Source organism: Physeter macrocephalus, chromosome 14 (assembly GCF_002837175.3).
Source record: "Physeter macrocephalus isolate SW-GA chromosome 14, ASM283717v5, whole genome shotgun sequence".
NCBI lineage: Eukaryota > Metazoa > Chordata > Mammalia > Artiodactyla > Physeteridae > Physeter > Physeter macrocephalus.
The window spans coordinates 110,183,712-110,200,492 of record NC_041227.1 but is presented as its reverse complement, the minus strand read 5'-3'; the positions used below and the strand labels follow the sequence as shown (position 1 = coordinate 110,200,492).

The 16,781-nt window shown below is 41.5% G+C and overlaps 1 protein-coding gene across 1 annotated transcript in view; it reads right to left on the bottom strand.

The window, feature by feature from the left end:
- Positions 1 to 16,781, bottom strand: part of CA10 (carbonic anhydrase 10) — a 673,987-nt gene that overhangs the window by 540,999 nt on the left and 116,207 nt on the right. Inside the window, exon 2 of the mRNA XM_024117389.1 lies at positions 15,162 to 15,236. Within this exon, the coding sequence (XP_023973157.1) occupies positions 15,162 to 15,236 (75 nt within the window). The remainder of the gene's footprint in view (positions 1 to 15,161; positions 15,237 to 16,781) is intronic.

The following is a 16,781-nucleotide window of genomic DNA, read 5'->3' as shown; positions in this document are numbered from 1 at the left end:
CGGAGATCACCTTCCTCCCCACAGATACATCAGAAATACATCTACACGTGGAACAACTCCTACAGAACACCCACTGAACGCTGGCAGAAGACCTCAGACCTCCCAAAAGGCAAGAAACTCCCCACGTACCTGGGTAGGGCAAAAGAAAAAAGAATAAAAAGAGAAAAAAGAATAGGGATGGGACCTGCACCAGTGGGAGAGAGCTGTGAAGGAGGAAAGGTTTCCACACACTAGGAAGTCCCTTCATGGGCGGAGACTGTGGGTGGCAGAGGGGGGAAGCTTCACAGCCACGGAGGAGAGCACAGTAACAGGGTGCGGAGGGCAAAGTGGAGAGATTCCCACACAGAGGATCAGTGCTGACAGGCACTCACCAGCCCGAGGGGCTTGCATGCACACCCACTGGGATGGGCGGGGGCTGGGAGCTGAGGCACGGGCTTTGGTGGGATCGCAGGGAGAGGACTGGCAGTGTGAACACAGCCTGAAGGGGTTAGTGCACCAAGGCTAGCCGGGAGGGAGTCCAGGAAAAAGTCTGGACCTGCCAAAGAGGCAAAAGACTATTTCTTCCCTCTTTGTTTCCTGGTGTGTGAAGAGAGGGGATTAAGATCGCTGCTTAAAGGAGCTCCAGAGACGGGCGCGAGCCGTGGCTAACAGCACAGACCCCAGAGATGGGCATGAGACGCTAACGCTGCTGTTGCCGCCACCAAGAGGCCTGTGTGCGAGCACAGGTCACTCTCCACACCTCCCCTCCCGGGAGCCTGTGCAACCCGCCACTGCCAGGGTCCAGTGATCCAGGGACAACATCCCCAGGAGAACGCATGGTGCGCCTCAGGCTGCTGCAACGTCACACCGGCCGCTGAGCTGCAGGCTCGCCCCGCACTCCATGCCCCTCCCTCTCCCCGGCCTGAGTGAGCCAGAGCTCCCGAATCAGCTGCTCCTTTAACCCCGTCCTGTCTGAGCGAAGAACAGACGCCCTCCGGCAACCTACACGCAGAGGCAGGGTCAAATCCGAAGCTGAACCCCGGGAGCTGTGCGAACAAAGAAGAGAAAGGGAAATTACTCTCAGCAGCCTCTGGAGCAGTGGATTAAATCTCCACAATCAACTTTATGTACCCTGCAGCGGTGGAATAACTGTATAGACAACGAATCATTCCAAAATGCGAGGTGGACTTTGAGAGCAAGATATATTATTTTTTCCCCTTTTTCACTTTTTGTGAGTGTGTATGTGTATGTTTCTGTGTGAAATTTTGTCTGTATAGCTTTGCTTTCACCATTTGTCCAAGAATTCATTCCATCCATTTTTTTTTCTTTTTCTTTTACTTAAAAATTTTTTTTCTTAATAAATATATTTTATTTTAATAACTTTATTTTATCTTGCCTTATTTTATTTTATTTTATCCTCTTTTTTTTCTTTCTTTCTACTTTTTTCCCCTTTTATTCTGAGCCATGTGGATGAAAGGCTCTTGGTGCTCCAGCCAAGAGTCAGTGCTGTGACTCTGAGGTGGGAGAGCCAACTTCAGGACACTGGTCCACAAGAGACCTCCCAGCTCCATGTAATAACAAACAGTGAAAATCTCCCAAAGATATCCATCTCAACATGAAGACCCAGGTTCACTCAATGACCAGCAAGCTACAGTGCTGGACACCCTATACCAAACAACTGGCAAGACAGGAACACAACCCTATGCATTAGCAGAGAGGTTGCCTAAAATCATAATAAGGACAGTGACACGACAAAACACACCACCAGATGTGGACCTGCCCACCAGAAAGACAAGATCCAGCATCATCCACCAGAGCACAGGCACTAGTCCCCTCCACCAGGAAACCTACACAACCCACTGAACCAACTTGAGCCACTGGGGGAAGACACCAAAAACAACGGGAAATACGAACGTGCAGCCTGCAAAAAGGAGACCCCCAAACACAGTAAGATAAGCAAAATGAGAAGACAGAAAAACACTATTAAAAGCAGCAAGGGAAAAACAACAAATAACACACAAAGGAATCCCCATAAGGTTAACATCTGATCTTTCAGCAGAAATGCTACAGGCCAGAAGGGAGTTGCAGGACATATTTAAAGTGATGAAGGAAAAAAACCTACAACCAAGATTACTCTACCCGGCAAGGATCTCATTCAGATTTGATGGAGAAATTAAAACCTTTACAGACAAGCAAAAGCTGAGAGAGTTCAGCACCACCAAACCAGCTTTACAACAAATGCTAAAGGAACTTCTCTAGGCAAGAAACACAAGAGAAGGAAAAGACCTACAAGAACAACCCGAAACAATTCAGTAAATGGTAATAGGACCATACATATCGATAATTACCTTAAATGTAAATGGATTAAATGCTCCCACCAAAAGACACAGACTGGCTGAATGGATACAAAAACAAGACCCATATATATGCTGTCTACAAGAGACCCACTTCAGACCTAGGGACACATACAGACTGAAAGTGAGGGGATGGAAAAAGATATTCCATGCAAATGGAAATCAAAAGAAAGCTGGAGTAGAAATTCTCATATCAGACAAAATAGACTTTAACATAAAGACTATTACAAGAGACAAAGACGGACAGTACATAATGATCAAGGGATTGGCTTTACAACAAATGCTAAAGAAACTTCTCTAGGCAAGAAACACAAGAGAAGAAAAGACCTACAAGAACAAACCGGAAACAATTAAGAAAATGGGAATAGGAAGTTACATATCAATAATTACCTTAAATGTAAATGGATTAAATGCTCCCACTAAAAGACACAGACGGGCTGAATGGATACAAAAAACAAGACCCATATATATGCTGTCTACAAGAGACCCACTTCAGACCTAGGGACACATACAGACTGAAAGTGAGGGGATGGAAAAAGATATTCCATGCAAATGGAAATCAAAAGAAAGCTGGAGTAGAAATTCTCATATCAGACAAAATAGACTTTAACATAAAGACTATTACAAGAGACAAAGACGGACAGTACATAATGATCAAGGGATTGATCCAAAAAGAAGATATAACAATTGTAAATATTTATGCACCCAACATAGGAGCACCTCAATACATAAGGCAAATACTAACAACCATAAAAGGGGAAATGGACAGTAACATATTCACAGTAGGGGACTTTAACACCCCACTTTCACCAATGGACAGATCATCCAAAATGAAAATAAATAAGGAAACAAAAGCTTTAGGTGATACATTAAGCAAGATGGACTTAATTGATATTTATAAGACATTCCATCCAAAAACAACACAATACACATTTTTCTCAAGGGCTCATGGAACATTCTCCAGGATAGGTCATAGGCTGGGTCATAAATCAAGCCTTGGTAAATTTAAGAAAATTGAAATTTTATCAAGTATCTTTTCCTATCACAACGCTATGACACTAGATATCAATTACAGGAAAAGAACTGTAAAAAATACAAACACATGGAGGCTAAACAATACATTACTTAACAACGAAGTGATCACTGAAGAAATCAAAGAGGAAATCAAAAAATACCTAGAAACAAATGACAATGGAGACACGATGACCCAAAACCTATGGGATAAAGCAAAAGCAGTTCTAAGAAGGAAGTTTATAGCAATAAAATCCTACTTTAAGAAACAGGAAACATCTCAAATAAACAACCTAACCTTGTACCTAAAGCAATTAGAGAAAAAAGAACAACAAAAACCCAAAGTTAGCAGAAGGAAAAAAATCATAAAGATCAGATCAGAAATGAATGAAAAAGAAATAAAGGAAACGATAGCAAACATCAAGAAAACTAAAAGCTGGTTCTTTGAGAAGATAAAGAAAATTGATAAACCATTAGCCAGACTCATCAAGAAAAAAAGGGAGAAGACTCAAATCAATAGAATGAGAAATGGAAAAGGAGAAGTAACCACTGACACTGCAGAAATACAAAGGATCATGAGAGATTACTACAAGCAACTCTATGCCAATAAAATGGACAACCTGGAAGAAACAGACAAATTCTTAGAAATGCACACTTCTGAGGCTGAACCAGGAGGAAATAGAAAATAAAAACAGACCAATCACAAGCAATGAAATTGAAATTGTGATTAAAAATCTTCCAGCAAACAAAAGCCCAGGACTGGACGGCTTCACAGGAAAATTCTATCAAACATTTAGAGAAGAGCTAAAAGGTCTCCTTCTCAAACTCTTCCAAAATATAGCAGAGGGAGGAACACTCACAAACTCATTCTATGAGGCCACCATCACCCTGATACCAAAACCACATAAAGGTGCCACAAAAAAAGAAAACTACAGGCCAATATCACTGATATTGCAAATGTCACTGATAGATGCCACAGTCATCAACAAAATACTACCAAATAAAATCCACCCAGTACATTAAAAGGATCATACACCATGATCAAGTGGGGTTTATGCCAGGAATACAACGATTCTTCAATATATGCAAATCAATCAATGTGATAAACCGTATTAACAAATAGAAGGAGAAAAACTATATTATAATCTCAATAAATGCAGAAAAAGCTTTTGACAAAATTCAACACTCATTTATGATAAAAACCCTCCAGGAAGTAGGTATAGAGGGAACATACCTCAACATAATAAAGGCCATATGTGACAAACCCACAGCCAACATCTTCCTCAATGGTGAGAAACTGAAACCATTTCCACTAAGATCAGAAATAAGACAAGACTGCCCACTCTCACCACTATTATTCAACCTGGTTTTGGAAGTTTAATCCACAGCAATCAGAGAAGAAAAAGAAATAAAAGGAATCCAAATCGGAACATGAGAAGTAAAACTGTCACTGTTTGCAGATGACATGATAGTATACATAGAGAATCCTAAAGATTCTACCAGAAAACTACTAGAGCTAATCAAGATGCAGGAGAACCGGGTTCGCGCCCCGGTCTGGGAGGATCCCACATGCCGCGGAGCGGCTGGGCCCGTGAGCCATGGCCGCTGAGCCTGCGCGTCCAGAGCCTGTGCCCCGCAACGGGAGAGGCCACAACAGAGGGAGGCCCGCATACCACAAAAAAAAAAAGGAAAAAAAAAAAATTAATGCACAGAAATCTCTTGCATTCCTATACTCTAATGAAGAAAACTCTGAAGAAGAAATTAAGGAAACACTTCCATTTAACACTGCAACAGAAAGAATAAAATACCTAGGAATAAACCTACCTAAGGAGGCAAAAGACCTGTATGCAGAAAACTATAAGACACTGATGAAAGAAATTAAAGATGATACAAACAGATGGAGAGTTATACCATATTCTTGGATTGGAAGAATCAACATTGTGAAAATGACAATATTATCCAAAGCAATCTACAGATTCAATGCAATCCCTATCAAACTACCAATTGCATTTTTCACAGAAGTAAAACAAAAAACTTCACAATTTGTGTGGAAACACCAAAGACCCTTAAGGCTAAAGCAATCTTGAGAAAGAAAAATGGGGCTGGAGGAATCAGGCTCCCTGACTTCAGACTATACTACAAAGCTACAGTAATCAAAACAGTACGTTAGGAAGGAGCTTCAAGATGTTGGAAGAGTAAGACGCAGAGATCACCTTCCTCCCCACAAATACATCAGAAACACATCTACATGTGGAACAACTCCCGCAGAACACCTACTGAACGCTGGAAGAAGACCTCAGACCCCCCAAAAGGCAAGAAACTCCCCACATAGCTGGGTAGGGCAAAAAAAAAAAAGAAAAAACAGAGACAAAAGAATAGGGATGGGACCTGCACCAGTGGGAGGGAGCTGTGAAGGAGGAAAGGATTCCAAACACTAGGAAGCCCCTTCGTGGGCAGAGACTGTGGGTGGCAGAGGGGGGGAGCTTTGGAGCCATGGAGGAGAGCACAGCAATGGGGGTGCAGAGGGCAAAGTGGAGAGATTCCTACACAGAGAATCGGTGCCAAACGGCACTCACCAGCCTGAGAGGCTTGTCTGCTCACCAGTCAGGGCAGGTGGGGGCTGGAAACTGAGCCTCAGGCTTCGGAGGTCAGATCCCAGGGAGAGGACTGGGGTTGGCTGCGTGGACACAACCAGAAGGGGGCTGGTGCACCACAGCTAGCCAGTAGGGAGTCTGGGAAAATGTCTGGAGCTGCCGAAGATTAAAGAGACTTTTTGTTGCCTCTTTGTTTCCTGGTGCACAAAGAGAGGGTATTAAGAGCACCACTTAAAGGAGCTCCAGAGATGGGCATGAGCCGTGGCTATCAGTGCGGACCCCAGAGACGGGCATGAGATGCTAAGGCTGCTGCTGTAGCCACCAAGAAGCCTGTGAGAAAGCATAGGTCACTATCCACACCTCCCCTTCTGGGAGCCTGTGTGCCTGCCACTTCCAGGGTCCCCTGATCCAGGGACAACTTCCCTGGGAGAATGCACAGCGTGCCTCAGGCTGGTGCAATGTTATGCCGGCCTCTGCTGCTGCAGGCTCACCCCACATCCATACCTCTCCCTCCCCCCGGCCTGAGTAAGCCAGAGCCCCCGAATCAGCTCTTCCTTTAACCCCATCCTGTATGAGCAAAGAACAGATGCTCTCAGGCGACATGTAGAGGCAGGTCCAAATCCAAAGCTGAACCCTGGGAGCTGTGCCAACAAACAAGAGAAAGGGAAATTTCTCCCAGAAGCCTCGGGAGCAGAGGATTAAATCTCCACAATCAACTTGATGTACCCTGCATCTGTGGAATACCTGAATAGACAACGAATCATTCCAAATTGAGGAGGTGGACTTTGGGAGCAACTATATATATATATATTTTTTCTCTTTCTGTGAGTGTGTATGTGTATGCTTCTGTGTGTGATTTTGTCTGTATAGCTTTGCTTTTACCATTTGTCCTAGGGTTCTCTCTCTCCGTTTTTTGTTTGTTTGTTTTTTATCACTTAAAAATAATTTTTTTCTTAATAATTATTTTTTATTTTAAAAACTATTTTACTTTATTTTATTTTATCTCCTTCCTTCCTTCCTTCTTTCCTTCCTTTCTTTCTTTTTCTTTTTTTTCCTCCCTTTTATTCTGAGCTGTGTGGAGGACAGACTCTTGGTGTTCCAGCCAGGCATCAGGGCTGTGCCACTGAAGTGGAAGAGCCAAGTTCAGGACACTGGTCCACAAGAAACGTCCCAACTCCTTGTATTATCAAATGGTGAAAATCTCCCAGAGATCTCCATCTCAATACCAAGACCCAGCTCCACTCAACGCCCAGCAAGGTACAGTGCAGGACACCCTATGCCAAACAACTAGCAAGACAGGAACACAACCCCATCCATTAGCAGAGAGGCTGCCTAAAATCATAATAAAGCCACAGACACCGCACTACACACCACCAGACGTGGACCTGCCCACCAGAAAGACAAGATCCAGTCTCATCCACCAGAACACCAGCACTAGTCCCCTGCACTAGGAAGCCTACACAACCCACTGAACCAACCTTAGCCACAGGGGACAGACACCAAAAACAATGGAAACTACGAACCTGCAGCCTGCGAAAAGGAGACCCCAACACAGAAAGTTAAGTAAAATGAGAAGACAGAGAAACACACAGCAGATGAAGGAGCAAGGCAAAAACCCACCATGCCTAGTAAAGTTCCTTTAGAATTTGTTGTAGAGCTGGTTTGGTGGTGCTGAATTCTCTTAGCTTTTGCTTCTCTGTAAAGGTTTTAATTTCTCTGTTAAATCTGAATGAGATCCTTCTGGGTAGAGTAAACGTGGACCTGCCCACCAGAAAGACAAGATCCAGTCTCATCCACCAGAACACCAGCACTAGTCCCCTGCACTAGGAAGCCTACACAACCCACTGAACCAACCTTAGCCACAGGGGACAGACACCAAAAACAATGGAAACTACGAACCTGCAGCCTGCGAAAAGGAGACCCCAACACAGAAAGTTAAGTAAAATGAGAAGACAGAGAAACACACAGCAGATGAAGGAGCAAGGCAAAAACCCACCAGACCTAGTAAAGTTCCTTTAGAATTTGTTGTAGAGCTGGTTTGGTGGTGCTGAATTCTCTTAGCTTTTGCTTCTCTGTAAAGGTTTTAATTTCTCTGTTAAATCTGAATGAGATCCTTCTGGGTAGAGTAAACTTGGTTGTAGGCTTTTCCCTTTCATCACTTTAAATATGTCCTGCCACTTCCTTCTGGCTTTCAGAGTTTCTGCTGAATGGTCAGCTGTTAACCTATGGGGATTCCCTTGCATACTATTTGTTGCTTTTCCCTTGCAGTTGATTTCTAGTCTCACATTATTGTGATCGAAAAAAATGTTTGACATGATTTCAATTTTCTTGAATTTACTTAAACTTATTTTGTCACCCAGCATGTGGTCTATCCTGGAGACTGTTCCATGTGCACTTGAAAAGAATGTGTATTCTGCTGCTTTGGATGGAATGTTCTATACACATCTACTAAGTTCATTTGGTCTAATGTGTCATTTAAGGTCAGTGTTTCCCTAATGATTTTCTATCTCAATGGTCTGTCCATTGATGTAAGTGAAGTGTTAAAGTCCCCAATATTATTGCGTTACCGCCAATTTCTCACTTTATGTCTGTTAATATTTGCTTTATGTATTTAGATGCTTCTATGTTGGAACCATATATATTTCTAATTGTTTCATCTTCTTCTTGGATTGATCCCTTGATCATTGTGCCTATATACTGTAGAAAATCATTATTTACTACATTTACCATATATTTGCCTTTACCAATGAGAGTATTAGTAGACATTTCAGATGCAAGACTTTGCACCAGGCAGAAGTCTGGGGTTGACTACTTTGTTCTTGGTTTACCCTGTAAACAGCACAGCTAACAGTAACCTCACACTAAGTATATGTTTGAAACAACTCATTCCAGTGCCTCCAAAATTTAACTCACAGGATGCTTTACATACCAGAGAAGCTTCCATCCACTGCTTTTCCTTCAGACATATATGTGCTCATCCATCTGCCCTGCCCCTGCTCCACCATCTTGGTTGCAGGTTTCCTTTCATCAGTTTAAATATATTGTGCCACTCCCTTCTGACCTGCAGAAAAGTCAGCTGATAACCTTATGGGTGTTCCCTTGTATGTAACTTGTTGCTTTTCCCTGGCCACTTTTATTATTCTCTCTTTATCTTTAATTTTTTCCATTTTAATTACAATGTGTCTTGATGTAGTCCCCTTTGAGTTGATCTTGTTTGGGACTCTGTGTGCTTCCTGGACCTTGATGTCTGTTTCCTTTCCCAGGTTAGGGAAATTTTCAGCTCTTATGTCTTCAAATATGTTCTCTGTCCCTTTCTCTCTCTTTTCCTTCTGAGATTCCTATAACGTGAATGTCAGTACACTTGATGTTGTTTCCAAGGTCTTTTAAATTGTGCTCATTTCTTTTTATTCTTTTTTATCTTTTTGTTCAGCTTCAGTGATGTCCACTTCTGTCTTCCAATGCACTGAATTGTTCCTCTGTATCATCTAATCTACTGTTGGTTCCTTCCAGTGTACTTTTTACTTCAGATATTGTATGTTTCAGCTCTGTCTGGTTCTTCTTTACATTTTTTAACTCTGTTAAAATGTTTAACTTCTCACTCTGTTTGTCCAATCTTCTCTCAAGTTCTTTGAACATCTTTATGATCATTACTTTGAACTCTTTATTGGGTAGATTGCTTATCTCCACTTCACTTAGTTTTTCTGTGGTTTTATTTTGTTCTTTCATTTGGAACATATTCCTCTGTTGCCTATTTTTTCTTAATTTGCTCTTTTTATTTCTATGCATTTGGAAGGTTCTTTACATTTCTCAATTGTGGAGAAGTGGCTTTTTTGTGGGAGATGTCCTAGGTATCCCAGCAGCACACTCACCTCTGGTCAACAGAGCTATATACTCTAGTGTGCCCCTATATGGGCTGAGTGTGTTGGTTGCCAGCACTGCCTTGTGACGAGGCTACCAGTCACTGGTGGGCAGGGCTGGGTCACAAAGTGGCTGGTTTCAAAGCTCCAGCAGTTCCTGGGGCTAGTGGGTGGATCCAGGTCCCAGGGTCTCTGACTGCAGGGCCCAGGGAATCTCAGAGTTGGTGCCTGCCCACTGGTTGGTGAGGCTGGTGCTGGAGCTAATTATGCTGGGTCCTGGACCCTCTGATGTAAAAACTGGGTTCTGGAATGGCTGTGGGCTCAGGGGGTTTTAAGGCAGCCACCCTGATGGTGGGTGAGGCCAGTGCCAGCACTAATAAGCTACAGAGAGGACTTCAAAATAGTGCTGGCCAGAATCAGTGTAACTGTGGTAGAACAAGATCCCCAAAATGACTGCCACCAGTGTCTATATTCCCAGGGTGAGCTCCAGTTACCCTCTGTCTCTCCAGGAGACTCTCCAAGATCAACAAGTGGGTCTGACCCAGAATCCTTTCAAATTACTGCTTGTTTCCTGGGTCCTGAAGCATGTGAGATTTTGTGGGGGCCTTTTAAGAGTGGAGTCTCTATTTCCCACAGCCCTCTGACTCTCCCAAAAGTAAGCCCTGATGGCTTTCAAAGCCAAACATTCTGGGGGCTCATCTTCATGGTGCAGAACCCCCAGGCTGGGGAACCCAGTGTGGGGCTTGGATCCCATGCTCCTTGCAACTATAATTATCCTCCCATTTGTAGATGGCCCACCTGGGTGTATGTGTCTTGACTATACTGCTTCTCTGCCCCTTTTACATGTCCTGTTGTGGTTCCTTCTTTACACCTTTGGTTGTATATCTTTTATGCTAGTCTTCTGGTCTTTTTCATCAATAGCTGCACTGTAAATATGTGTAATTTTTTCATGTCCATGGCCATTTGGTTCATAGCTGGCTTTTAAAAATTTACATTTGATTGTGTCACTCCAGAGCTTTAAAATGTCTTATAATCCCTCTATGTAATAATCAAAACAAAACAACAACAACAAAAAACTGTGCCTAAGCTCTTGAACATGGAACACAAAGAATTTAACAGCATAGCCCCTGATGACCTTGCTTGTCCCCTCATTCATCACATCTTATTGTGTACCCTGCCTTTTAGAGACTCAGAGGTATCCAGCACTCCCCAAACCTACAGTGAATTTTCACTCCTCTTTGCCAGTGTTGTTTATCCTGATAATCCTCACATTCTTCTCCTTATCCACTTTGGATAATCCTGAAGATTGTCAAGACCCAAGACTTCCTTCCTTCCTTCTCCTCTGTACTGAGAAATGTGACTCTTGAAGAATTCTTTGGGCTGCAAGTAAAAGCCTGACTCAAAGTGGCTCCAACAAGATTTTTTTTATCTCAAGAAAAAAAATGCTGAGGCAGTTCCATGGTTAATTCAATACTCAAGTGGCTCATAAAAGATCTTGATTCTTTCCAACTTTCTGTTCTGCCATCTTTAGTGTGGCTTTTGTTCCCAAGTGTTTTCAGTGGACTCCCCTCACAAGCGATGGAGAGAACTATTTATCATATGTTCATATCTGTGTTAGTATTAGTCAGGGTGTTCCAGAGAAACAGAGCCAATAGAATGTGTGTGTTTTTGTGTGGGGGTGGGTCTACAGAGAGAGAAATTTATTTTAAGGAATTGGCTCACATGATTATGGAGACTGACAAATCTGAAATTTTCAAAGTAGGCCAGCAGCCTGGAGGCCCAATAGATGTTCCAGATGAAGGCCAAAAGCTTCTGGAAACACAAGTTCCCTCAGCCTTTTTCTCTTAAGACCCACAACTGATTGGATGAGGCCCACCGACATTATGGAGAGTAATCTGCTTTACTCAGAGTCTACCAGTATAAATGCTAATCTCATTTAAAAAATATCTTCACAGAAACATCTAGAATAATGTTTGATCAAATATCTGGGTACTGTGGGTCAGCCAAGTTGATACATAAAAGTAGCTATCATGACGTCTAAATCAATCACTGTCAAAAAAAGAGGCTGAGGGGCTTACCTGGTGGCGCAGTGGTTGCGCGTCCACCTGCCGATGCAGGGGAACCGGGTTCGTGCCCCGGTCTGGGAGGATCCCACATGCCGCAGAGCGGCTGGGCCCGTGAGCCATGGCCGCTGAGCCTGTGCGTCCGGAGCCTGTGCTCCGCAACGGGAGAGGCCACAGCAGAGGGAGGCCCGCATACCACAAAAAAAAAAAAAAAAAAAAAGAGGCTGAAATCACCATGGTGTAGATATTAGCCAAGAGTAAACTTCTGGGGCTGGGAAGGTCTCTTCCCTGAGCACATGACTATGTGGAGGTAAACACCCAAATAAAATTGGTGCTCTGTCTGTAAAGCAGATGGTAGTTATGGGTGATGCTGGATGAAGATACAGATTTAAGCAAGTAAACAACAAAATCTGTTAAACACCAGGCAGGCTGAATCCCAATGCTTTATGGCCTGCTTTATATGTCTTATAACTCTATTAGAGCCCTTATACTAATCATGGGTTTATGGTTTTATTTCCTCTTTAGACTGTGGGTTTATCCTTGTATAAGAACTATGTATCAGTTAGCTCTTTATCAACAGTCCCACACATGTGCTCAGTATCAGGTGGCTACTCCTTAAGTACTATTGAACTGACCAAATTGGGCTATTCTGATGCTAAATCAACCTTGTGTTTGCCATTGCTGTAGAAATCATGTATTTTTATTTACTACAAGTTTTGTTAAGGTAACAGATTCATAACTATTATGTCAACTGATAATTATTTCTGGACACTCTAGTAAAAGTTCATGGGACTTGTCCAAATAATCTAGTCATAAGAGATTCTCTTCTCTTTTACACATTGATAATCTGAAAAAAATCCCAGGGCAAAGTAAAGAACATTCTTAACCTTATATTCAGTAATGATAATGAGAGAAAAAGGGACCATTGGCTTAAGCACCAATTCAGATAAAGTGGGTCATCTGGAGTCTGTCAGATGTTAGAGCCTAAGGTCGAATTACTTAATTCACAAATTCTCATGACTCTTACCTTTTTAAAGAGATTTGAAATTCCCAAAAGTTTAGGAATTGAGATCATCAGATACCAGTCTTCTTTACCAAGAAGCCAAATAATTTTGGGACTGTTAAATCTAGAGAATGAAGTTTCCTCTCCAGTGGTCACTGTATGGAGACACTTTGAGCTTACAAATTCAAGGAACATTTACTAAGCACCTTCCATGTTCTAGCATCATGAGAGACCCTCACTTGCACAATTACATTTTTCAATTTACAGTTCTCTTCCTTTCTCAAACAGAGAAGTATCAAATATCCAGTTATGTTGTTATGATATAATAATGATAGTAATGCCAACAGCATTACAGGTACCGACTCACACGATGCACCAGACACTTTACCTACATTATGTAATTTAATCCTCACAAAACTTTGTGAGGATGATTTGGTCCTTATCTTCATTCTAACAGATGAAGAACCTGGGGGAATGAGAGTTGGTGGGCAACTTGCTGACAGTTCTACCAGAAGGAAGCCATAGAGTCCAGACTCAGCTCCAGGTCTGTACAACTCCAGAGTTCATGCTCATAACTCCACACCTTACTGGTTCCCATATAGACGGTTTTATAAATATTGCCTCATTTAAAACTTGAAATGAGGGAAACTTAAATTATTTCAAATCAACACATAAAGGAAAGATAAAATTTCTTTCCTGTGGTTGTCTTAGAAGTAACAACAAACTCAAAATAGGGACTTAAGTACATGTAAAGGAAGAATATGTCAACAGAGGGGAAAAAGTAAAAAAACTGTGGGGCAGAAAAGCAAAATTTTCCAGAACTTATCCAGTATTATCCATGAGCATTTCAGTCACTATGGAGAATATTACTAGTTTAGCAAGATTTATAATCTGGCAGAATGCCCTTTGTTGCTCTAATTTAATAATCACAAAGCATAAAAATATTATAAATGTAATTTCTGGGATGTCTTGAATATGAGAAGAAGATTCCTCAGAAAAAAATACACAATCCTTCTATCAATTGGAAAGAGATACCCCCAATTGTAAGTATAAAATGTCATATATCTATATCATGCCATATGAACACATCTGTGTCAATTAAATTATTATAAGAATATTATTATAAACTTGATCATTTCTGGGTGAATTAATCAAGCCCAGTTTCTATGCCCACTGGGTCAAGAAATAAATGTACCATAGTAAATTTATCAAGTTAATAATACCAACTTATGAAACTATTTGGCAGTCAACTGGCTTTTCCCTGGGTCATTCACTCTCCCTCACCATGCCTGCTTTCCTCTTATTGGAAAGCTTCAAAGGTACGTATTTATGTGCCACAATACAAATGAGAAAAGTGATGCTCAGAGGAGTTTAGCAACTTGCTTAGCTCTGCACAGCTGATATAATGAACTATACAGAAGAACAGGAAAAGAAGACATAGCATCCAAGAATGAACCAGGTGACCTGGTGGCACCACTCTTCCCACCTGCCACTAACTACAAAGACCTCAACTGACACTTGACCTCTGTTTTCAGTGCCTGAGTTGGAATCCCACATTGACTCCTTTTTAGAGCTTTATCTCTTACCCTCTCACATATAAGCAGTTAAAAATACATTGAAATATCTCACCTGCCTTCCTTTCCATCCTTCTCTTTAACATTCATGCTCTTTCTCTTGCCTCTTTCCCTACAGTCTTGAAGCAGCAGAAGACTGAGGACTATAATTAGGATAAGAGTAGTGGGGGAAGACAACGACACTCCACCTTGCCTCCAAACTAAAGTTATGATATGTTTCTGGCTTTAACCTCTCTTCAGTTCTCTCCTCCCATGCTGAAAGCATCCATTTTACCTATGATTTTTTGCCTGGTATTTGGCCCAATCTGCTAAGTCCTGACCATGACTGCTACTGAAGTGACATCAGAGACAGCGTGCATCCCAGCAAGCCTCACTGCTAGTTTCCAGACTTCTTGTTTCATTAACATTAAAGAATCGCTCTTTCTCAACCAAATTTTAGCATACAGAACCTCAACCCCGACTCTTGCATTGCCCTCTCCCTGACATAGCCACCTGTAGATGGAAGGATGTTAAGATGTAAGCTCAGATGGAAAAACGTAGTCTTGGTTAAATTACCACTCACTTAATAAACTTTCTCTTGATGGAGGACTCATCTAACACATAAGTCAGACTATGATGCCTTTTGCAATACATTCCATGTCATGTAGCAAATGCAAAATTCTGGAAATAATACTACATTTCACTCAAATTATTTTCTTAAAAATAAAGTAATAAATGTGCATTTACCTGGGACAAAGCTTCCCTGGACCACCTCCTTGTATGCCCACCAGCCTTCATGGATTTTTGGTGAATTCTGTTGAGCTAAAGCAAAAACAAAAGAGAAAACAGACTAAGATGAAAGCAGAGAAGTACTGTGTCCATGTTGTCCAAGAAAGAAGACTGACTATACATAAAATAATTCTTTTCTACCCATAAGTCATACTACAAACTGTAACAGCAGCCTACCACCTCGTTATTTTCAAATTGATTATTAACCTGTAAATATACTGTCATAAAGTTTTATAAAAAAACACTCAGGATATTTCTACTGATGAGAAATAGTAAGTATGTATTTAAGCCTATTTGAATTGCCCTGTCACTTATCTCTACCTCTGTCTCATCTCTTTTCTTTACCTCTCCCTACATACACATACACACACACATCCATATAAGGAAGACCTATCAGTCTGACTGAAGCATCAATTCAAGAAACATCATTTAAAAGGAAGAAGGAAAAAGAAGCCTCTGGATAGTTGAGTATTGCAACTGACAAAAGTATCACTGAAAGTCTCTGTTCCATGAAGAGAGTTGCAAAACGTTTTGCTCTCTCTTCATCTCCAATCATTGTTTCTTCAGCTACCCCATCCATTCAGATGTGGAATTATTTAAGATTTTAGCAGGCAGCAAGACAATTAGACCATCTAAATCAAGTCTATTATAATGATGGAACTGTAGAGTTTTCATTAGCTTTCTTTAACATGCATTGTGAATGATCCAGATTCACCCTGCAAAAATCACTCAGCCTAAGCAGAGCCCACTTGATGCCCATCAATTACAAAATATAGGCTAGAACTGAATACAGGCTAGAATTGAAGAAAATAAAGGCATTTTACATAATATGTTTTCAAATTCCCAGTCTGGCTACCTACTGCATGGCAATTTGGAAAGACAGGGCAGCACATTTAAAAGGCACCCCATTTAAAGTTCTGCTGTACTACTACAGTAGTTTATGTGAGCTAGAGCACCAAGAGAAGTACTGCATTTCCATTTTAACGTCTCCCAGCCAGATCGTCAATAATCATCTTGTTGTTGTTTACATCTGATTTCCAGTGGGTGGAGAGCTGACTGAGAATTTCTCAGAGCAAATGGGTGAACAGAAAGCAGACTTAGTTTCCACTGTGTTCTCTGCTTCTCTTTGCCTGTGGATTTGGATTTCCTTATTTGACGTGCAACCAGCCCCTGGGAAAAATCCAGCTGTCTAATCAAAAAAATTGTGTTGACAATAAATGCTGTCATCACTGTCAGATGAGGAAATACACATAGCAAAGGCCCTTCTTTTGATAGGAAGGAAAAACTATTTCAATTTTATACTCCTTTTTGTTCTTGTGGCAGTTCCAACCACAGAAGATGGGTATAACCTAGAATCACCTTACACACTGGGCCAGACCCAAGCAAGCTGATATCAAAATTTGCATTGGGAAATAAAGAAAGAAAAAAATGGTGGTGGAGCAGCGTATATTACTTTCATTCAAAAGACTTAGAATGAGATCATGGTTAAAAGGCTCAAAGGTAGCTGGAGCTGAAAATCAACAGAAGGAAAGTCACTAACATTGCTGATTCCAAGCCTGGTATTTAAGAATCTCTGCA